This window comes from Pelophylax lessonae, assembly GCF_965119305.1.
Source record: "Pelophylax lessonae genome assembly, chromosome: 7".
Classification (NCBI taxonomy): Eukaryota; Metazoa; Chordata; class Amphibia; order Anura; family Ranidae; genus Pelophylax; species Pelophylax lessonae.
This window is the reverse complement of record NC_138774.1, coordinates 89,289,053-89,312,301: the sequence shown is the minus strand read 5'-3', so window position 1 is coordinate 89,312,301 and position 23,249 is coordinate 89,289,053. Positions and strand designations below refer to the sequence as shown.

Genomic DNA, 23,249 nt, shown 5'->3' with positions numbered 1-23,249 from the left:
ATATGCCTGTGTAAGCCAAATTGGAAATATGAAATCACATGTCACTCCAAGAGGGATTCCATGTTAAATCCCCATTAACCTTAAATACGGATCCTCCCAGCCCTAAACTTGTCACTGTGGCGCCTTTTATACAGCAGGTATAAAATAAGTTTATGGGGTTGGTGAAATACAAGTCTGATTCTTCTCTCCGGATTTGGAAGCAACATGGACTCTGGATCTATACTTTACAAAGTAGCAATGCTTCTTGGTGCCCTCTGTTTGCTGCTAAGCGTCCAGGGTGTAGGTAAATATCCGCACAATATCGTCTGAATGATACAATCTATTTCTGTTTTTTAATACCTTTAAACGTTAATTATTTAAACTTTAAACACTGTTAAAAACAAAACAACAATTAACATAAAAAAGTTTCACTTTATTATTATTATATTTATTAGTATTATTATTATTAGTAGTAGTATTTATGTTACTATTGTAATGATCAATAATAGTATTAAACATTCTATAAATATATTGTTGTTGTTTGTATTATTTAAGTATATCTAAAGCTTTTCTAAGAGGATAGAGTAGGAACGGCTTAATAACTCAATTTATTATTTGCCATCCCCACATTGGGGAGATTTCTCTTCATTCCCTGTTTTGGAGACTAAACAGAAAGCAAGAAGAGATTTCTCCACAGGGATATCCCCTTTTAACTTGACCATACGCTACACAGTCTGATTGTACAATGTTCTTTAGGGCTACCAACTACTATGTAATGTAAGGGTCTGCATGGTGCAAATTGGATGAAATGTATAGGTTTGTCCTCTTATTACATACAGAAGTTTTGGTAAATTTAAAGAAGATTTTACAATCTGATTGTAGTGTGGATACCTCCTTAGACAGCTGACACAAGAATAGGTATCCCTGTTAAATTATTTCCCTTCCCCTATTGGTCTGGTGACAGCTGTAACATTTTGATTTTCCATAATTCTTGGTGATAATAGAGAGGATAATTCTACCCAATTGGAGCACACCCTTCCCCACTCCATACAGAAAAAAATGCATTTTGACTAAACATACATAAATATAAAAGCATTTTTGCATTATTACTATTAGTAGTAGTATTATTGTTGTTATAATCATCATAAATTCTAGTATTAAGAGCCGGTTCGCACTAGCGCGACTTGTCAGGCGACTTGTCAGCATGTCAAGTCGCGCTCCCTCGCGGTCCATTGACCGCTACAGGACCCGTTCTAATAGGAGCGACACAAGTCGCTCCGACTTAGAAAAAGGGTCCTGCACTACTTCGGGGCGACCTTGGAGCGACTTGCATAGACTTCCATTATCTGAAGTCCCTGCAAGTCGCTCCGAAGTCGTGGTGCATGGTAATGCACAAGTCGCCCCCGAAGTAGTAAGGAGTCGTGTCGCCTCAGTGTGAACCGACTCTTACCGTTGCTATAATTTGTTGTTTTTGTTTCCTTTGTTGATGTTTAAAAACACATTTATTTAAATGTTTTTTTTAAATGGGTACTATTAATTCAGTTTATATTACTAAGAATTTGTGGAACAGCAGATACAGTATCTCACAAAAGTGAGTACACCTCTCACATTTTTGTAAATATTTTATGATATCTTTTCATGTGACAACACTGAAGAAATGACACTTTGCTACAATGTAAAGTAGTGAGTGTACAGCTTGTATAACAGTGTAAATTTGCTGTCCCCTTAAAATAACTCAACACACAGCTATTGATGTCTAAACCACTGGCAACAAAAGTAAGTACACCCCTAAGTGAATACGTCCAAATTGGGCCCAATTAGCTATTTTCCCTCCCCGGTGTCATGGGACCTGTTAGTGTTACAAGGTCTCAGGTGTGAATGGGGAGTAGGTGTGTTAAATTTGGTGTTATCGGGGGGGCGTGGCCTGAAGCTCAATGTAAGCGGACGTGTGCGATAGGAGCTCTCCCGGCCGAAATCCGTCTCTATCATCCTGCCATTGCGATATCGAGCTTTTACCTCGCCCATCACCCGCAGACACCCTCCCGATACCTACCGGACGTGTCTCCCCCAAAGAGACTGTCCGAGGTGGTGGCGAAATTAGTCAAATTCCGGCGCCTGGAAGGAGGCACACAGGCCCAAGATGGCGGACCGCCGTCTGCTGCTCCTCCCGCGGCCGCATCAGGGATAGATCAGGCTACCATCCTGGCTGCAATAACAGACTGCAAGGCGTCCCTGACTACGAAGATCGAGGAGAGAAAGATCGATATTTCCATCCTGCTCCAGGACTTCCAGAAACTTCGGGGGAGGGTGAGTGAGGCGGAGAACCGTGTCTCCAGGGTGGAGGATGTTTTACCCCTGGTTCAGAATGCAGTGGAGCAGGCATCCCGAGACATCACCTATTTGCTGCACAAGCAAGATGATCTCGAGAATAGGACTAGGCGCAATAACATCTGCTTTATTGGGCTACCAGAGGACACGAAGGGGGTCTCCCCCGCAACCTTTTTGGAAGATCTCCTGGTGAAGTCCTATGGCAGAGAGGCCTTTTCCCAGGCCTTTGTGGTGGAAAGGGCCCATCGTATGCCAGTCAAGAAACCCCCTTCGGGCACCCCCCCCTCGTGTCTTTATTGCACACTTTCTGAACTTTAGAGACCAAGATGCCATTCTCCACCTGTCCAGAGAACGTGGCAACATCCCCCTGGACAACCACCACATCCGTGCCTTCCCGGATTTCTCCGCTGAAGTCCAGAAGCAATGCAGTAGTTTTGGAGATGTCAAGAGGCGCCTCAGGACTCGCAACATCAAGTATTCCATGCTTTACCCTGCCAGGCTGCGCGTGATTGGAGAGGACAGGGTCCACTTTTTTGAGGACCCAGATGTGGCCGCGGCGTGACTGGACCGCTTACCGTGAGTACTGTCTGTGTCTCTTGCTCTCCTCCCTGCCCCCGGATTTCAAACCCTTACCTGCTCCGGACATGTATGTCATCTTAGTGCCTGTCTGAGCCCCCCCCCCATTTCACGGACCCCACTTCGTGCCTTTATTGGGATATCCAGCTTCCTGCGCTTGGTCCTTGCCCTGGGGGTTGATGCGCCTTGGAATGCGCAGCCCCCTGGCCCTTGGATAGTTGTCAGTCACTTGCATTTCGCTGGTTGCTTTCCCTGAGGGGCTCGGGGCCTTCCTCGACCCCCTTCCAGATGTTCCCCCTTCCCCTGTCACTGTGCACTCTCATGTTCCACCTGGTTTCTTCCTCGGAGGATGTCTATCTCATCGTGATGGACCGTTCCCCTGTTCCATGACCGGAGGGCCCCCTGCTCACGTACAGAACTGAGTTGTGTCCCACAGAAGTTTGCTCATCACTATGTCCCAATACTGGGACGACCCTTTGGAGATAGTTCACCCCCGTATCACACTAAATATATGTTCGCCCTGGGGGGACCCTGCTGTTTTGCAGGCCTACCCCTAGGTGCAAGCTTTTGCTGTTTTACAGTTTCCATTTTCCATTTGTACCTGGTTTTGGGATGTATGCCCACACGAGTTGGTGTGTGTGTTGGGCAGGGTGGGGGGATGGGTTTTATGTTTTTGAGTTTTGTACTGTGCATATTCTAACTGTGTATTACCATTGTCATGCCTTATATTGTTATTTTGCCATGGGGCTGTGTCTTGGAGTTCACGCTGTGGGTGTGGAGTGTGCCTGTCCTGGGGTTCCATGCTCATCCTATGCCATCAGATATGTTTGTTTTGACACTATGGCGGGGTTGACTATACTCACCTGGAATGTCCGAGGCCTTCGAGATAAAGTCAAGCGCACGGTTGTTTTATTTTATCTAAAAGAGCAGAGGGCGGACATTATTGCCCTGGTGGAGACTCATGCTGAGGGCAACCTGTTGGGTGCTCTTCGGCGTCCATGGGTTTGCTGGTCTTTCCACGCGTCTCACTCCTCATATTCCAGAGGTGTCTCGCTGCTCATATCTCGTTCGTTGGCCTTTGACGTTCAGGAGGTGGTGACGGACTCCCAGGGCAGGTATATCTTTGTGTCCGATAGGATTAGTGGACATGCTATCCTGTTGCTGGCCTGGTATGTACCACCACCCTTTAACGCTTCCCTTTTGATGGAGGGTCTGGCCTTTATGTCTAGATTCCCGTCAGTCCCTACTGTATGGCTGGGGGATTTTAGCATGGTCTCCAACCCCCACCTTGACAGAACGGGCCCACCTGACTCCCCGGCCTACCCCGACAGGGCCACCAGGTTTCACAGGCTGCTCAGCAGCTTTAATCTGCTGGATACCTGGAGGTGCCTGTATCCTCTCACCAGGGCACACTCATGTTTTTCAGCCACCCACTCTACCATGTCCGGGATAGACTCCATCTGGATCTCCCAGGCCCTCTTGCCCAGACTCTGCAATGCTCGCTTTGGCCCCTGGCTGCTGTCGGATCATGCCCCATATATAGTGACGAGGTCCCCGTTCACCGACCCCCCACAGCATCATTGGCGCCTGAACCCTTTCTGGCTTAAGACTGTTCCTGACGTTGACTCTTTGCCTGCTGAGTGGGATTTCTTTTTTGTGGTTAACACTGATACGGCATCCCCCTCGGCGGTGTGGGAAACCTTCAAGGGACACGCCCGGCTGCTCCTGTCGTCACGTATAGCTAGATACAAACGGGCGCTGCGAACTGATGTACGGCTTGCTGAACAACAGCTGGCTGACTTAGAGGCCGGTTATGCCCAGTCTCCCTCCTCTGACCTGCTGGCCCTACTTCGTATCCAGACCAGGGCCCTGGATAATCGATGCCAGGAGCAGGCGAATCGGAAGTTGTTTTTTGGCAGACAGTGGGTCTATGAACACGGGAAGAGGGCGGGTAAGTTGTTAGCATACCTGGCTCACATGGACACTAGACCACCCGTAGTGATAACGCTCAACCCCTCGATACTGGCAGATTCCATGAACCCCTCGGCCATGGCGAAAGTGTTTGCCTCCTATTTTAGTGAGGTATATTCCTCCAAAGTTGACTATGACCCGTCGGAGCTGTCCAGCTTGTTAGACGCCCTTGACTTTCCCACACTGACCCCTGCACAGATCGCGACACTCGAAGCCCCCATTACAGCAGATGAGATCACGACTGCTATCTCTCGGTTTGTGAGGGCCAAGGCCCCTGGCTCCGATGGCCTACCAATAGAGTTCTATTTCCAGTTCTCTGAGAACATAGTACCCCGTTTTCTCGCGGTGTATGAGGCAGTATTTGAAGAGGGTTCTTTGCCTGACTCGATGCGAGAGGCACTGATCATTCTAATTCCCTAACCCAGCAAGGATCCAGGATACCCGGAATCCTATAGGCCTTTCTCTTTGCTTCAAAGTGATATAAAAATCTTGGCCAAGATCCTGGCTATACGACTCAATTCGGTGATACTATCCCTCGTACACCCCGATCAGACGGGTTTCATGCCGGCGAAAAACACAGCCTTTAATACCAGACACTTATTCATGAACCTCCAAGCTGCGCACGATCATGTAGGTACAAGGGTGGTGGTTACATTAGACGCTGCGAAGGCTTTCGACTCGGTCGAATGGCTATACCTTTGGCAGTGCCTTTGTAGATTTGGCTTTGGCCCGAACTTTATTAAATGGCTCACTATTTTGTACACCCAACCCAGGGCCAGGGTGGTGGCTAATGGGTGGACATCCCGGCCATTCCCCCTGTCCCGTGGCATAAGCCAGGGCTGCCCTATCTCCCTGTTGTTGTACGCACTTGCGGTTGAACCCCTTGCGTTGGCCATACGTGCAGACCCGGGGATACGGGGTTTCCGTCGGGAGGATCTCGAGGAACGCATCGGTTTATATGCAGACGATATGTTACTATACCTGGTGGATTCCGGGCCTTCATTACAGCGAACCCTACACGTGATACAACATTTTGGTAGCTTCACGGGTCTCTCGGTTAACTGGGACATGTCCCTCATTCTTCCCCTTGACAGCTTCCCTCCGATGGCGGACCAAGCGGCTCTCCCTCTCTCCCGGGTGGTATCTTTCAAAAACTTGGGAGTGATAGTGACCAGATCCCTCCTTGACTATATCCCTTTGAATATTGAAACTCTTTTTGCCCTGGTTAAAGCCAAGACGCAGGTTTGGGCACGATTGCCATTGGGTGTCATGGGTAGAGTGGGCCTCGTCAAAATGATCCTTCTCCCAAAGATTCTGTATATGTTGTGACACTCCCCAACCTACATTCCTATATAGATACTTTATGACTCTAGATAGAGTTTTAAAGACGTTTATATGGGGTTCCTCTAGACCAAATTGGGAGGCATGGCCGTCCCGGATTTTGTGAGGTATTATCTCGCAGTCCAGTTATCCCACTTTTTTCATTTAGACAAGCAAGACTCGGGCACATACATGGCCTTGGTTTGTCACGGGGAGGAGTCGCGGCTCCCACACCCGTTTCTAGACATGCTCTGGGGGGTCAGCAGCTCAGTGTCGACAGCCCCCAAGGGTAGTCTTCTGTTTTAGTACAGATGGGTCTGGGACCTGGCGATCTCCAAAACCGAGGACGCCGCCCTCCATTCCATGACCCCCCTATGGTTTAATTGCCTCCTGCCAGAACTTCTCAGCATCCCTGACCCGGGTGCCTGGTTCAACAGAGGTATATACCTATTGTCACACATTATATCAAGTGGAGCCATCAAGCCCTTCCCCACACTCTAGGTGGAGTTTCAGCTCCCGGCCTCCATGCGCTTTTATTATCTGCAGCTTACTCACGCCTTGTGGGCGCAATTTCATGGTAACATCCCCGCTCTCCCTTCCGTTGATTTACTGGAGGTGCTCCGAGGTCCCGATCACCTCAAACTGATCTCTCAATTGTATGACATGCTGGGGTTTAAACAGGTGACTGATTTGGCGTTTGGTGTTCGGGCATCCTGGTTGGGGGATGTGGGGGAGCTGGAGGAAGAGGACTGGAGTAATGCCTTGGAGGCCTGTGTGCTTGTTTCCCCAAAGCTGTCGAACTGGCTCACGCAAATTTATATTACCCACAGAGCATATCTCACTCCGGTGAGGATGGCCAGGTTTGATCCCTCTCACTTCTCTGCATGCCCCAAATGCCTGCGTTCCCCAGGAGCGTTTGGCCACATGATCTGGCACTGCCCGGACGTGCAGGGATTCTGGACCCAGGTGGTCCGGTTCCTCCACGACTGCATGGGCTGCACCAGTCTCCTTGGACCCCAAGTTGTGCATTCTTGGGATTTTCCCGGATGAGGATATGGACAAATACATGTTGCACTTTCTCTGGGAAACCCTGTTCGTTGCCAGGAGGTTGATAGCTCAAAAATGGATGCAGGCGGCTGTACCTACTCTGTCCTCTTGGTTGGCAGCCATCAATGCCACTCTCCCGTACAAAAAAGTCCTCTATGCTAACAGGGGGTGTCCAAAAAGGTATCATAAGATCTGGGACCATTGGCTCGAGGCCCCCTCCACATGCACACCCTAACTATGTTGTTTGGTCTAGGATGGGACCCCACCATCCGATGCCTTTCAGCTCTCACCCACGCCCGCAGCGCTTGCCCAGCCTTAAAGTTCGTACGGATGTTGCCCTGTTTTGGTGGATTTTTGTGATGTACTCTTAACACTGATGTAATTTATTCTTGCTACTCATATTTCCTCCTTTGGTTCCGTGATATTCTCCCTGTTAAGGGAAATGGTTAAATATTGTCTATTTACATGACCTCACCTTGTGTACCATATGCCTAAGTGACGATATCCATGACAATGCCTACACCTGTTTGTATTTTTCTTTTTATATGTGATGTACTTAATTCAATAAACGTTTGTTTGTTTTAAAAAAAAAAAAAAAATTGGTGTTATCGCTCTCACTGTCTCATACTGGTCACTGGAAGTTCAACATGACACCTCATGGCAAAGAACTCCCTGATGATCTGAAAAAAAGAAATGTTGCTCTACTTAAAGATGGCCTAGGCTATAAGAAGATTGCCAAGACCCTGAAACTTAAACCATACATAACCATACAGCGGTTTAACAGGACAGGTTCTACTCAGAACTGGTCTCACCATGGTGGACCAAAGCAGTTGAGTGCACATGTTCAGCGTCATATAGGTTGTCTTTGGGAAATAGACATATGAGTGCGGCCAGAATTGCTGCAGAGGTTGAAGGGGTGGGGGGTCAGCCTGTCAGTGCTCACATTATAAGTCGCACACTGCATCAAATTGGTCTTTATGGCTATCGTCCCAGAAGCCTCTTCTAAAGATGATGCACAAGAAAGCCTGCAAACAGTTTGCTGAAGACAAGCAGACTAAGGAAATGGATTACTGGATCCATGTCCTGTGGTCTGATGAGACCAAGATAAACTTACTTGGTTCAGATGGTGTCAAGTGTGTGGTGGCAACCAGGTGAGGAGTACAAAGACAAGTGTGTCCTGCCTACAGTTAGCATGGTGGTGGGAGTGTCATGGTCTGGGCTGCATGAGTGCAGGAGCTACAGGTCATTGAAGGAACCATTAATGCCAACATATACTGAAGCATAGCATGATCCCCTCTCTTCTGAGACTGGGCCGCAGGGCAGTATTCCAACATGATAACAACTACAAACACACCTCCAAGATGACCACTGCCTTGCTAAAGAAGCTGAGGGTAAAGGTGATGGACTAGCCAAGCATGTCTCCAGACCTAAACCCTATTGAGCATCTGTGGAGCATCCTCAAACAGAATGTGGAGGAGCGCAAGGTCTCTAACATCCACCAGCTCCATGATGTCATCATGGAGGAGGGGAAGAGGATTCCAGTGGCAACCTGTGAAGTTCTGGTGAACTCCATGCCCAAGAGGGTTAAGGCAGTGCTGGAAAATAGTGGTGGCCACACAAAATATTGACACTTTGCGCCCAGTTTAGACATTTTTACTTAATGGTGTACTCACTTTTGTTGCCAGCGGTTTAGACATTAATGACTGTGTGTGTTGAGTTATTTTGAAGGGACAGCAAATTTACACTGTTATACAAGCTGTACACTCACTACTTTACATTGTAGCAAAGTGTCATTTCTTCAGTGTTGTCACATGAAAAGATATCATAAAAAATTTACAAAAATGTGAGAGGTGCACTCACTTTTGTGAGATACTGTATGTTGAAAATGTGTAGAGTTAGTAGTATTTTTTATGCAGTTAATAATTGCAGTATTAAAATCTAAACAAAGCCAGTTTATTTTATGTATTCATTTCTTTTTTTATTATTATTTTTTATTTTTTTTTTAGTTAGTGCTTAATTCTCTCATTACCTTCAGTTTTGTCTCATTTCCTGCACTGTGAATGCTTACTCTGGTCTGCACATTGTTAGCTTCTCAAATTGCAGATAGCAAAAAAAAACAATGATGAGAGTTTTTCCCACTCTACTTAGGCTCAGTTCATGTACATGTGAATTGGATGTGTTTTAACAGCATCTAATTTGCATAACATGTGAATCAGACCCGTTTTCAATGGAGCCGGTTCACACATGTGCGGGGCGGCCCACGGTGCGGTTTTAAAAAGGGTCCTTTGTGATTTTGGATCCGGTTCAGGTCCGATAAAAATTTGCACCTGAATCGGAGAACAGAACCGCACCGGGCTACCGCACTTAAACTATGGCTGCATATGTGTGAACCAAGCCTAAGGGGTTCATGTATACGAACATTTGCAGATGCAAGGGAGCTCTGGTGTAAGACTCCCAGTGCATTTAACTATGCATGCACCTATGATTTTTTTCCAGATCACTTTTCAAACGAATCTCAAATTTGAGAAAATACATCATTGCACGCGTGCAGGTAAACACCAAAACACCAAGAACAACTGTGTTTTTATGAGTACAAGTGTGTTCAGCCAGGCACTAAATGGGCAGTTATATGTCCCACCTACAGCTCCTACAGCTATATCATTAAAGTGTTTTTTAATGTGTCTCTCTGTTGGTAGGATCTCCCAGCACTCTCTATCCTAATCTCCTGGTGTTTTTTTTTTTATATTATCAAAGGAAAACTGGCCCAAAATAGTTAAAAAAAAAAAAATTTTTTTGAAATGTAGCTATACATTTCTTGCCATTCAAAGACCATTACAAAACAATTTTTTCTACTTCTGGCAATCACAGAAATACCACATAGGTGCTTGCTATGTTTTGCTTGTACCTGTAGTAAGGCCTAGAAACAGTAGTGCACAGTTTGCTTTTTTGTATTCTACCTAAGACACTGATATAAAAAAAAAAAAATTTACTCTGATCTTTGGCCCTAACCTTGACCCTAAGCCTAACCATGACCCTGACCTAGATCAAGCCCTTATCTTTTTTTTTTTTTTTACACAACTTGAGAGTGCAAAATCAGGTCACTTCTGCAGTGAAACCCATTTAGCCTCTAACCTTAGCTTGTTCAATTAAGTTGCAGCAATGCAACCTTGAAGCTGATTGTTTTCTATGCGAACATAAGCCTGAATTTGTACTCTCCAGCTTTAGTAGATAAACCCCATTTTATCTTTTTCTCTATTCAAGGGGGGGGAAAAAAAACAGGCTGTACAGTGACTGATTGATGGGAGAGCCAAACACGGGCAATCCCAGCGATCACGTGATTTTTTTTTTTTTTCAATTATTTTTATTGAGTTTGCAATAACAAGACAAGACAATAACAAGTAAATACAGTGTCAAAAGTCATAGCATAGTAATGAGAGTACTTGACTTAACAAGGGAAAGAAAATAAATCAAGGAGGGGGAACAAGGGGAAGGATACAGATATCCGTCAAAGACGCATAACAACTAGATGTACAATAAGATAGCTTAGATGAGCCATATGAACCATATAAGATCCTATAATGTTACTGTGTAAGGACAGAGTGGTCAATTTAGTGATCATCCGATACTGTCCAGGTTATAGGGAGGCCCATCTCGTGGGTTGCCCTATTGGGTCTCCAACCCCCGACAGATACGATAAAGAAGCAATTATTCATTATTTCTTATTCATTAGCCCAGAAGTTCCAATGATTATGGAATTTTTTCAAAGAGAGAGAGTTAATGGCCAGTGATTTTTCGAATTGGTAGTTCACTTTCAACAGTGCAATAACTTCCGACAGGGACGGGGGTGTAGTAGTTTTCCATTTCCTTAGTAGTAGCAGGGGTGTTGCCAGGAGAACATGGGTGATCCATGGGCGAAACTGATGTGGATAGTTGTCAATACCCAAATGCAATATGGCCAGTTCCAGGGAAGGGGTGTTAAGACACCCAGTGTGCAAGGCTATGAATCGGAATATGTTGTGCCATAAACTGATGATTGCTGGACATCCCCAGAGGATATGCAGTAAGGTCCTCGTGTGTCCACAATCATGCCAGCATAGAGGGGAATATTTTGTGGAGAAACCCGCCAGTCTATGAGGGGTGTAATACCACCTGTTAGTGAGTTTCATTGCCATTTCCCAGTGTGTAGCGCAGTGTGAATGTTTGTGTATGGTGCGAAGAGCTGTTTGCCACTGTTTGATGATGTAAGTGGTTCCCAAGTCCGCTTCCCACCTGAACATTGGAGTTGTTTTGAGAAAGGTATTATTATCCAGCAGAATGTCATAGTAAAATGAGACCCCGCTGGGCTTGGGAGGGGGGTCTGTGTATTGTGCCCAGATCTTCCTATCCACAAGCAATTCTTTAAGGGGATGGGCAGACAAGAAGTGTAATATGCGGGTAATAGTGTAGCACGTAGACACCGGGAGACTATAGGTTTGCATTAGGTAGGGCCTGGAAGTAAGGATCCTTTTTGGAAAAATTGGGAGATATCATGTAAGACTCTGATAGATAGGGACCCTATGGGGAGATCGGGAATGAGTTTAGTGAGTAAGGATAGTGGAAGTGGGGGGGTTGGGAGGATGTTTACTTGGTTTTGGAGTGGGACAATCACGTGATCTTAAACCGCGATTACCAGCTCCCAGTCATTATTACAAGACCCAAAGTTGTCAGTAATAATTGGTCTCTGTGCTAAGAGCTTGTTGTGCAGGGCACATCAAGCACAAACACACGTATGCATATATGCCACCCCTATGGCTGAAGAAACACTTCTGTAGGGCCGCAAATATCCGTGCCCTTGGCAGAAAGGGGTTAAACAGTCACATAGTTCACTGGCACATAAGAGAAAATAATATAACTTATTTTGGAGAGGGTAGGATTAGAACTCCAGTCAAACCTTTTAAAATTTAAAAAGAGCACCACACAAATCATCACAGAGTGCAGTGGTGTTTAATTAATACATATAAGGCAGAAGACAGCAAATGTGTTTGATGAGACTCTGACAGTTTCCCTTCTTCAGGGACTTTGGAGGACTGGACTCTAGAAGATAATGGTAAAAGATTTGTTGCAACTGGTTTTTGTCATATGCAGTAGCTTTGTAGCTGGTGATATAGAATACTCATACTATGCCACCACAGCTACACTGCCACTGCATCTTACAGGTTTGACCAGAACAATATTCTTTTGACAACTTCAAATTTTTAAATGACCCCTCACAAACAATCCAGTGTCCACCACTTCTCTTTGTCAATCCCTTAATTGACTTCCACTCAACCAAAAACTTAAACTCCAAATAGTGACAACAGCCTACAAACCCATCTACAACTCCACCCCCCCCCACTGCTCTCTTCCCTCCTTCTAAGACTTCCTGCTCTCTAGCTCACTTGAAACCTCCTCCTATGCACATCTACAAGACTTCTCAAGAGTCTCTCCCTTCCTCTGGAACACCTTACTCCAAACTGTCTTTCTCCTACTCTGTCTGTCTTTAGGTGATTCCTGAAAACGCATCTCTTCTGAGAGACCTATTCTGCCTTTAACTAATAAACCAAAACTTTTACATTCTCCATCAGCTCATGCATGGCAGTTTTTACCTATTGTATTAATTGGCCCTCCCTTTTTGATTCTAAGTTCTAATAAGGTTCTAATAAGCAGGGTCCTCCTTTTGTACTAAATTGTATTGTAACTGTACCGTCTGCCTCCATTTTGGCAGAAGAGGAACCAGGAAAGGAATTTAGAGTCAGTCTTTGGAAAAAAGACACAGAAAAAAATAAAAACCTTAAAGCTGAACTTTGGGTAAGGGTAAAATTTACCCTTGTGATGCCCCTTCCCTCAGTGCCAGGGTTAAATGCTTATACTGTCCAGGGGGTCATTTTTCTGCTGCCCAAGTTGTGTTTTAACCAAGTTCCCTTTCCCCAAGCCCAAAAGAAAAAAAATGGCTTTAGTTCTGCTTTAAAAGTCATGATGCGGCTGAGCATTGGGAGGTACAAAAGAATAAAAGACACATAAATAGTAATCTGTTATTAAAAGTTCTGCCTCACCTTTTTGTATTTCTATTCTATTTTTAATATGTATCTTTTCATTGCCCACCAGGTGCACAAGCTACAAATTCCACAGGTATGTACAATGTACAATAAAAGATGGCGCTATCACAAGATCCATGTGTGAGGGCTTAGTAATATAAAAGCTAAGAAACGAGAAAGCTTTACAGACCTAACATATGTGTTTTTCATGCCCTTTGAAATATAATGACTTCTGTCTTCCTGTCACAGGGGTACCCGGGTGGGGAATAGCTCTTCTCACCATGATGAGCATAATGACTGCACTTGCGTTATGTTTCATGATGATCATAGTAAGTTATTTTTATCATAAAAGTACACAAATGCATGTTGAGCTTGGTAATTTTATTTTCTTCCTAAGAATACTAGTAAAACACAGAGGTAGGGTCACTATATAGGTAGTGTTCATAGAAATATTTACCTAACATAATAAACTGCATTTCCATTAGATACATAAGAAAACCAATTGAGGATTCCAACCAACTATCATTGGACAGGGCATATCCCATCCTAAATATATTGTAAACCAAAAAACGAATAAACCCAGTGGGGCTTTTAAGTTACAACAACAGTACAAATCTTTGATAGATTGTTTTAGGAATAACTGATTTTTATTTAATACAAAAGGTAAAAAAGAAGCACCTACATCGGCTTCCCTGACATATTTAAGTATTATCGGGCAGTGCATCTCTCAAGGGTTGTGGATTGGCATTGCAATAGAAGCTCTTAGCAATGGGTGACTATGAAGATAGAAGATGCCTCCATCCCCCTTCCGTCAGCTCCATGGCTCACCTGCTCCCCCCCTGAGGACATGCAGAAACACCCCCTGATTGGCGTGACTTTGATAGAAACCAGGGCCATCTTTCGCACCACAAATATAGCAATATTACCTTCCCCTATAAAGCCCATGATTGGCAACCTGGATTTCACCCCTGGATTTACTAGTAGCAGGATTAGGGAACAAGTTAAGTTCCGCTTAACGGCCGTGTGGCCACAGGGGGGATTCCCCTCCCTCGCAGACGTATCCAAGCTCTCAGAACCTTCCCTTGACACCGTAAGCACTAACCAACTTAGACACTTCCTACAGACTTTTCAGAAGGTGAACTACGTTCCCCGGTCGCCGACTCCATTTGAAGCACTATGTAGGAATGGTGAACCGGTCAGACACACTTTGTCCTTAATATACAGTTATTTAACTGCCTCAGTAGATGAGGGATACCTGACATTTATCCGCCATTTAAACCGACTTAAACCTTCAATTTACACCCAAACAATTGGAGAAAATTCTCATACTGGCTCACAAATCTTCCATCATGAACCAATATCAGGAAGTTGGGTACAAAATTCTCTCTAGATGGTAAAGAGTACCTTTCCTACTCCATAAGATGGACAGCACCATCCCTGATACGTGCTGGCGTTGTAACTTGGAGGTGGGTATAATGTTCCATACCTTCTGGTCATGCCCTGCTTTGGGACCTTTCTGGGGGGAGGGGGCAGCCACTATAAAATAACTGACATCTGTCAAAGTAAATGGTAATCCTGCGGCATGCTTGCTCCATCTGACAGAAAGACCCCTCCGGAAATATAAAAAATCTCTTACAATGCAGTTACTTGTGCTAAGGCATGCATCCCTGCTTTATGGAGACAGACCCAACCACCAACCAGAGTGCTGTGGTATTACAAATTTAATGACATACATCTCATGGAGGAGCTGACTGCTACCCTCCACAACTCTGAGGAACAACTTAGAGACAAGTGAAGGCCATGGAGACACTTTACGGGTACTGAAGCATGCCTATAGGATGTAGTGAGATCTGAAGCAGCACGGACTTGAACGAGGTGGCTGCCTCGAATAACAGGTTAGGCTTTTCGTCTCTCCCCTTTATAGGGGAAGCTTTATCTGCCTGCAACCTCCTTCTACCCTCCTTCTTTTTTTTTTTTCCTTTTTTTTTTTCTCCCTCTCTCTACCCTCCCTTTGCACGGTATAGTTGATCCTATGCTAAATTAAATGCGAGACTTTCGGTCTGACAACTCCTTGGGCCCCGTGCCCCCTAGAAGTCATTATCACATGCTCTGTAAATCCAAGCAAAGTTGTATTCAGATGATATGGATGTTTTGTAATACTTTGTTTTACTGTTTCTAAAGTGGTTTTATTTTGACAAGACCATGTATGATACCAATTTAATATGTTATATATGAGAAACTTTGCTACAATAAAGAAATTGGAAAAAAAGAAGCACCTAAAAGATGCATGCTATAGATACAGAGCATAATAAACAGCTCAGAAACTCCATGTGGGGGAATTTGAAAAAAAAAAAATCATAAAATAGCAAACATGTTATTACATCTATATAACTGTACAATGACAGATATACATATACTGTATATATATCAGAGTGTATTAGGCCCAGAGCACCTTCATGCAATTAATAGACTAATGAGCCTAATGTGGTGCTGCCAGATCATTCTGTACAGTAGAGAAGGTGTAACAGAGAGCAGAGACTCTTCTACACAAGTTATTTTTCTTGGCCATGTAACTGCACAATACATATAAGACCGTATGCAGAAGATGGAAAGAAAAAATGGTAATGGGTTCTGTGCTATCCATTCTATGAAGGCCCACTGTTCATAGAGATTTTTTTTTGGGGGGGGGGCGGGGCAGGCATTAAAAGGAGCGGAAAGTAGCCCAGAACTTTATCCAAGTGTTGTCCAGACCTGAATTAAAATGCCTTAGCTACACCACTCAAATGATCCATGTTAATGCACAGCTTCATAGACAAGTGCAAGGATTAAAAAATTCCACCCATCTTTGAAATCTGTTCCGCAGCCACAGAAAAGTGAACAGTAGCGTCACTGTTTGTTACAGAAATAGATTCTCATCATTCAAGTGTGCATTGACACTTCAAATCTGAGTAAGACAGAACAGTAACAGTTAGAAACTCTAAAATATGCGCAACAAATACTTTTTTCATAAACACATCAATTTTGACAACAAATCTAAAAACTCAAATTACAGAATTTATTGTTCCTTTTATGTGTCTTCATCCAAGCTGGGAAATATAAATAAATGTCTATATATATTTATTTCTTTCAGCCATGTTGGTGTCGCAATACAAAATATGACTGCCAAGATGGAATTTCATTTTACTCCCCCCATACCATGTTCAGTCCTGCAAACGCCTGCCAGCCAGCCTGCCAGCCAGCCTGCCAACCAGTCAACCAGCCAGCCTGCCAACCTGACTGCCAGCCAACATGCCAACCAGTCTGCCAGCCATCTAGCCAACCTGAGCTAATCTGTCAACCTGACTGCACACCAATCTGCCAACCCGACTGCCAGCCAACCTGCCAATCTGAATGCCAGTCAGTCAGCCAGTCTGACTGTCAATCAATCTGTGAATCAGTCTCCCAACCAGCTTGTCAACCAGAATGTTGAGAGATACGAGAGACATTGATCGATAATTTGAAAGAGGAATATATATCAATAGTGTAGTAATCAATATTAACCAACCAGATTTCAGTTCACTGTAGTCAGATCAGAGAAAGAGTCATTTGTACTGTACAATTTTGTACTGTTTTTTAACTGGAAACTCCACTCAATAGCATTTATGTAGGCTGTTAGATGGGGCAAAGTTAGATCTTTTGCATCTTCACTGCTGTTTAGGACCCTAGCAAATAGGTTTTTCCTTTGTTCATGGCACTAAAGTGATGAACTTAGGGCTTGCCTAAATGGTAAAGAACCATGTCATGAGAGAAACGTAGAGACTACCATTGCTGACTTTACCTACTTAAAATGTTAGTTGTCTGGCTGTCATGCTGATATACTCACTTTAATACCACTGACTCATATCAAGTATTTTAATAAGGATTTCTGACTTTATTTAAAGAAAAAAGGCTATCTCAGAAGGGTATCTGACCCATTAAAGGAGGGGCACCAACATCCCTAACAAAATAAGAGTACCAATACAACAACATGGGACTTTAAAGGTAGTAATACACAATACTTATTTACAAAATTCATATTTTTTTTTTTTACCCTCCATAAAATATTTTTCTTTAATAAACAAAGATGTCTACAAGATCTTTTATATATTGAGTGGGGAGTATTACAACTACTTCTTCAAGCCACTCTGTTAAACTCCCTAGGAAGTAGCCAATAGAGTCCACGAAATGCATTCAGAATTATCCTTTGAGCATCCTTGTAGACAAATAAAGTATATGATACTATGTAAGAGGGATAAAAGATACAGGGGATGACATAATGTCTTTTGGTTATGTATCTAACATTGTTGTGCCAGATTTATTCATTTTAGCATTTTAGGGTAATTAAAATTATGAATTTTAGAAATTAGTATTGCGTATTGGTACTGAAAAATTCCCATGTTGTATTGGTGCTGGGATTTGTCTTTATTTAGATGTTTCTAATCTGCGTACCTTTTATTAGCCCTGGTTTAGAAGGTAGTAAAGTGAGTTGATCAGCATAATAGTCAATTAACTTGCAATTGTAGACGGTAATCAGTGATGGCAATCCCATATTTTTGTCATAAATATTTTACTTTACTTTGTACTTTACATTGTACTTTTAGTCCCAGAAATAGTGGAGCTGCTATTGGTGTCGTGTTATTAAAGGTACAGGCTCCAGGGCTGTTATCTGCATCCTGGTTTTACTACCTAGTGCCACTGACCTGGAACAAGCATGCATCCAGTGAAGACTAAACTTTGAACCTTTTGCATATTTAACTGCCTTATTTCTATTCTTCAGTTATCAAACCTGTCATTCAGCTAAAAACCCTTTTGATGCATAAAGTCATTGTCTGACTCGCAGGATGTGTGCTAATTTCTAGGCAGGGAGATATACCATCCCAGGTACATTTGGGATTTTTAGCTGAGCCATCACCCTTGTCAACCTTGTAATCCTAGATACTGTATTTACTAAAACTCATTACTCATAGGAACATGTAAAGAACCTAAAGCATATGTCGACAAAAATGTTGTTGTTTTTTTTGTTTGTTTTAGGTAGGTTGGGAGAGGATTAGAACCCCAGCCTGCTTTTTAATTCCATTACAGAGATTTTCCAGGAGGTAAGAGAAAATCTGCAACAAAGACACAGACATGGGCTCTAATTTTCCCTTTTCTACTAAAGAAATTTGTTTTTTATTCCTGTTTGTGCTGCTGTTTGGAGATTTCTTCTCACTTCTGGTAAAAGGTTGCCAGCAGGACATGATGTGAGGGGTAATCTAGCTAATGGAGCCCACGATAGCAAAAAAAAAAAAAAAAAACGATAGGGGACCTAACCCTTCTCTTTCCATTTAAAACTAAGAAAACAAGTTTTGAGCCGACATACATTTTAACAGTGGTGCAGCTTGACTTTTTATATCAATAAAGACAAGATAAAATTCATCCCACTACACTTGGAAGAACACTTTCTCCTAATAGTTCTCTTCTGTGACAGAGCTAGAAATGCAAGAACTTGTTTTGATGGTAAACTACAAGCTATATTGCTTTGCCCCAGGCACACATACCCTTCACCCCACTCACACTGGCTTCAGTATTGGTGGCTGGTCATGTCATAAATCTCACATCTTACAAAAAAAAAAAAGTTCTGTCTTAAAAGCCTTTTATGCCCATTTATTGAAATATTACAATTCATGGACAATCCAATGTTTCCATTAGGAGCTTACTTGTAATGGGGTGGAGGGAAAGCTTTGGTAGATTTGTGCTAGGTGTTGCATGCTTACTGGCTCTTTGGGTCTAAAACAATCTCTTTGGATCTCCAGAACCAGTTGAATAGTTTAAAATCTGACAGGTAAGTAAAATAAAAAATAACAGGCACAAACCATTAAGTGATATAAAGGCTTTATTAAAGATAAAAAATTATCCTCAGCCTAATGTCTGATTAAGTAGATGTTTTGGACAACCTCTGAAGGCCCAGCCAGGCTCAACTTCTTAACCGCTACAAGCCTTGGATCTCAACATACCTTATGATTGCCAGGAGGGCCATCCTCAGAAAATGGACAATCTCAAACCCCCCCCCCCCCCCCCAGAATTTTGGACGTGCAGGAAGAACTCGCCAAATTACATGACAAAGAACTCTTGGACCAAAAATTTTTCTCGGGACCCTCCCCTCTTCACTCGCCCAAATGGGACTCCTACCTAGCCAAATATGCTCAGCCTAATGTCTGATTTAGTAGATGTTTTGGACAACCTCTCAAAGCCAAAGAATGTACCTGTTTTACTCTCTACCAGAGCTATGCCTCACCCATAATTTGGTATTCCCTCCCAGTTACTTCCTCCCCCCATCGCCTTCCCCCTCCCCCTCTCTTTGTTACAGACCCAGTATTGGCTTCTGTGACTTTATTTGGACAATCAGTTGTGTTTTGCTTTGAGATGATGGCTTTTGTTGACTTTTTTGATTGTTTGATTGTAATATTCTGAAATTTCCCAATAAAATATGTTAAAAAATAATATCCAATCACGTTGCAAAAAGCATGGAAGAACAAAAGCATCTCAGAGGATCAACAATGCTGTGTGCAGTCCAGATAGTGTAGACTGCACACAGTGCTACTCATTTGCTGAGATGCTTCTTTCTTCTTCATATTCTATGTTAGTGTATATTTATTATTATCTCTATTAAAGCGTTTATATCATTGACCCTCGTTTGTGCCTGTTTGTGTTTACTTACCTGTCATCCGAATCCCCCAAGATCTTTCTTTACAGAACTGTAGCCAGTGTTGTGATCTTCCTTTTCTGAACTGTTGATTTTGTTTATAATATCCTCCACTGCCCCTTCTCCAGCATTGGACTTTTTTTTATGGATTTGATGTATACTTATTATTCTCATACCCAAAGTGTGGAAATATTGTTTTAGATTGCAGTGATTACATTATTGCCCTACAAAATGTATTTTCCTTATGAATAGTTTAAAACATAGGTTCATCTTTGGAGCATGTTACACGTTACACCCGTATTTAGGGTATATCATGTAACATGCTCCAATCCACCTCCCTCGCCCGTCTTATCCTCCAGCACCCATTGTCAGAATCTAAAATCAATATGGCTGTGCGACAGATGGCTTCTAGTTCTCAATGGACCAATAAGCGCCCTCCTAGTCCACTGACAAGTCCTCCAGCTTTCTAACAGGTAGGTCTTAAAATGCCTGACACAGCACGTGCGATCCACTGATTGCCGATGCATTGCTTTTGCGGTCTGCTTGGAGAAAAAAATAATAAATGCACATTTTTTTGCAAAAATATGTGCATTTATTGTTTTTCCCAAGGTAGACTTGGCCTTTAAAATGAACCGTGTAACATACTTTGGGGTGCAGCTTGTATTTGAGATCAGTTTAAAGGCCCGTACACACGTGCAGATTGTCGGCCTAAAAGCTTCGGCCGACGACCGATCGGCCGATTGTAGGCTTGTTAGTATGATGCTTCCGACAGCCGACAGCGCACTTTCGGCCGAAAAGAATCTGTCGTGCAAGCATTAAAATTTTTGTATGCCGACACCAGAGCGGCCGATTGTTCGCCAGTCAATACAGAATTCGGCCGACAGACAGCAGATTTGCAAGACTGGGCATGCTCAGAAAAGAAAAAACACAGGGAAAGTTAACCATCACATGACATCACTTCTGCAGTCGGCTGTAGTCGGCAGACAAAATTCTTGTGCAGTCTTTTGCACTTTTCAACAGACACGACAGCCCGGGGACAAAAGACGGCCGATCGTTCGGCCGACGATCTGCACGTGTGTACGGGGCATTAGATGCTTTAGAGATCATTCTAAATTCCTAATCAGGTTTATTAGTCCCCTTTCACATATTGTTGTGCCACTCCATTCAGCAGGGGATCCATGTGCAGATCCCCTGTTTAACTGGAGGAGAATGGAATTTTTGTGACATTTGTGCCTGTTCAGCTTTTTTCTGCATTTTGACAGTGGACTGTGGCTGACCAGTGATGTGGCCAGACGTAAATAGAATTGTGTCTGCTTATATCAGGCTACCTTTGATCTATCAAGTTTAGGTCTGGAAAAACAGCAGAGGGTGTTGTCCTTTTCCTTTTTATTGGGGGGGGGGGGGCAGACTGAGAAGTAGGTGGATGTAACAGACACAATAAAATCCACAGGGTGCATACACTGGCATGGAGCTTCCAATCAGGTTTACCTAAAGACTGACAGGTGTACCTAATATGAAAGCCCTTGAAAACCTACTGAAGCCATGTATGTAGGCATACACTGTATCCCTATATTTTTATGTCGGCTTTTCTATCAATAAATTGTATGAAATTACAAAAAAAAATAAACCCTTATTTATTCATTTATTTATTATAATTTTGTAAGCAATGCAAATTACCAATGTGAGTAAAATGTATTACCAATAAATTAAATAATGTGTAGGAAAAAATAGATGGTACATGAATATTTTGTACTGCTTGTGAGCATTATTGATATATGTTTTTTTATTATTTTTCTCTGGTGAAATTCAATATCAGGTTAATGTTGTTCAATTTTGTTCTGGATAACGGGGCCCAAGTGCCAAAGGAAGCAGCGGCACAAGGAGCCAATCCTTTTACAAGAAATGTTGACAAGAAGAATGCTGATAGGAGGAGAGAGCAGAGTGACAAAGATATGAGCTAATCACTGCACTTATTCTCCTTTTATTGTCCAGTAACAGGTTGGACCGGGTCAAAGATAACCTAAACTTAAAGCGGAGTTCCACCCTGGAATTTTTTTTTTTTTTAAAAATACCCCCGGGACAGTCAGGGCTAGTGCATTCCACAATGGCTAGCCCCTGATCTGTCCCGGGTTGCACTTACCTGTTAGGACAAATACTTACCTTGAAACCGTCTTGTCCAGCGCTGCCATCTCAGATGTGGGCAGCTTGAAGCCAGCGAGATCCTCTTCGGGGTCCTCTTCCGCCTTCTTCGGTCCCACGATGCCCTGCGCCGGCCCCGACGTCACTTCCGGGTCGCGCGTGTCATCCCTCCACAGCTTCTGGGCATGCCCAGAAGCTGTTTAGAAGGGGATGACGCGCGCGCCCCGGAACTGACGTCGGGGCCGGTGCAGGCGCAATGATTCCTGGGAGCTATGACGTTCAGCTCCCAGGAATCATTGCAGAGCCAGGAAGTGACGACGGGCCGCGGCCGAGGAAGGAGGAAGAAGGAAGTAAGGTAAGTATATTTTCTTCGCTACGAGGTAAGAAAAAAAAAAAAAAAATGCGATTATCCATTTCTTTTTCAGGAGACCCGGAACGAGAAGATGGAGGTAAGTATAAAATTAGGGTGGAACTCCACTTTAAAGAAAATGGGTTGAGTGAGTCTTGGAAATCAGACTGAGGACATCTAGCAGCACAAACAAGTATTGTAGGGAAAATCTCTGGATTAAAGCTGAATACTGCAGCAAACACAGTTTTTTTTATTTCATCTTTTTATAGGCTATTCGTTTTTATCTTGTTATTTTTGGCTGGAGTTCTAGTTAAAAAAAAAGGTTACCATTCAAGAGAAATTTCAAGAGGTTAAATCACACAATGTATTCATAGAATCTTTTCAGTTAATTGGGAAGGGTTAGAACCTCTCACTTTGTGACTTGATATCCACCTGTCTGCAAATTAGAGGAAATCTCCCAACATAGACACCAACAGCAGCAACATCAATCTCATTATTTTTTCCTGATATGGCATTACTGACCTATTTCCAAAATGCTAGTTACCTGGCTGTCTCTAGTTTAATATAGAACTAAAGGCAAAACTAAACGCATAGAGTATAGAGTAAGGGCAGGATAATATAATCACTGTCAGCTTTTTTGCCATCTCTGTCCCATTGGGAAGATTTCCCTTCACTTCCTGTTCAAAAGGCAAAACCCCAAAGCGAGGGAATCCCTGGTGGTCCCCACTGTAAAATTCCCCTTCTAATGCAGTTCAGTGATAACCCAAATTGCAGGATTTCCTTTCAC

At 43.3% G+C, this 23,249-nt stretch overlaps 1 protein-coding gene across 1 annotated transcript; it reads left to right on the top strand.

Moving 5' to 3' along the window:
- Positions 1 to 204: 204 nt before the first annotated feature.
- LOC309559314 (uncharacterized protein) lies at positions 205 to 16,743 on the top strand (the record flags this gene model as incomplete). The annotated part of the gene is made up of 4 exons (XM_082262540.1): positions 205 to 283; positions 13,345 to 13,368; positions 13,524 to 13,603; positions 16,405 to 16,743. 4 exons carry the CDS (start codon positions 205 to 207, stop codon positions 16,741 to 16,743), a joined length of 522 nt encoding a protein of 173 aa, XP_082118666.1.
- Between the last annotated feature and the right edge of the window lie 6,506 nt (positions 16,744 to 23,249).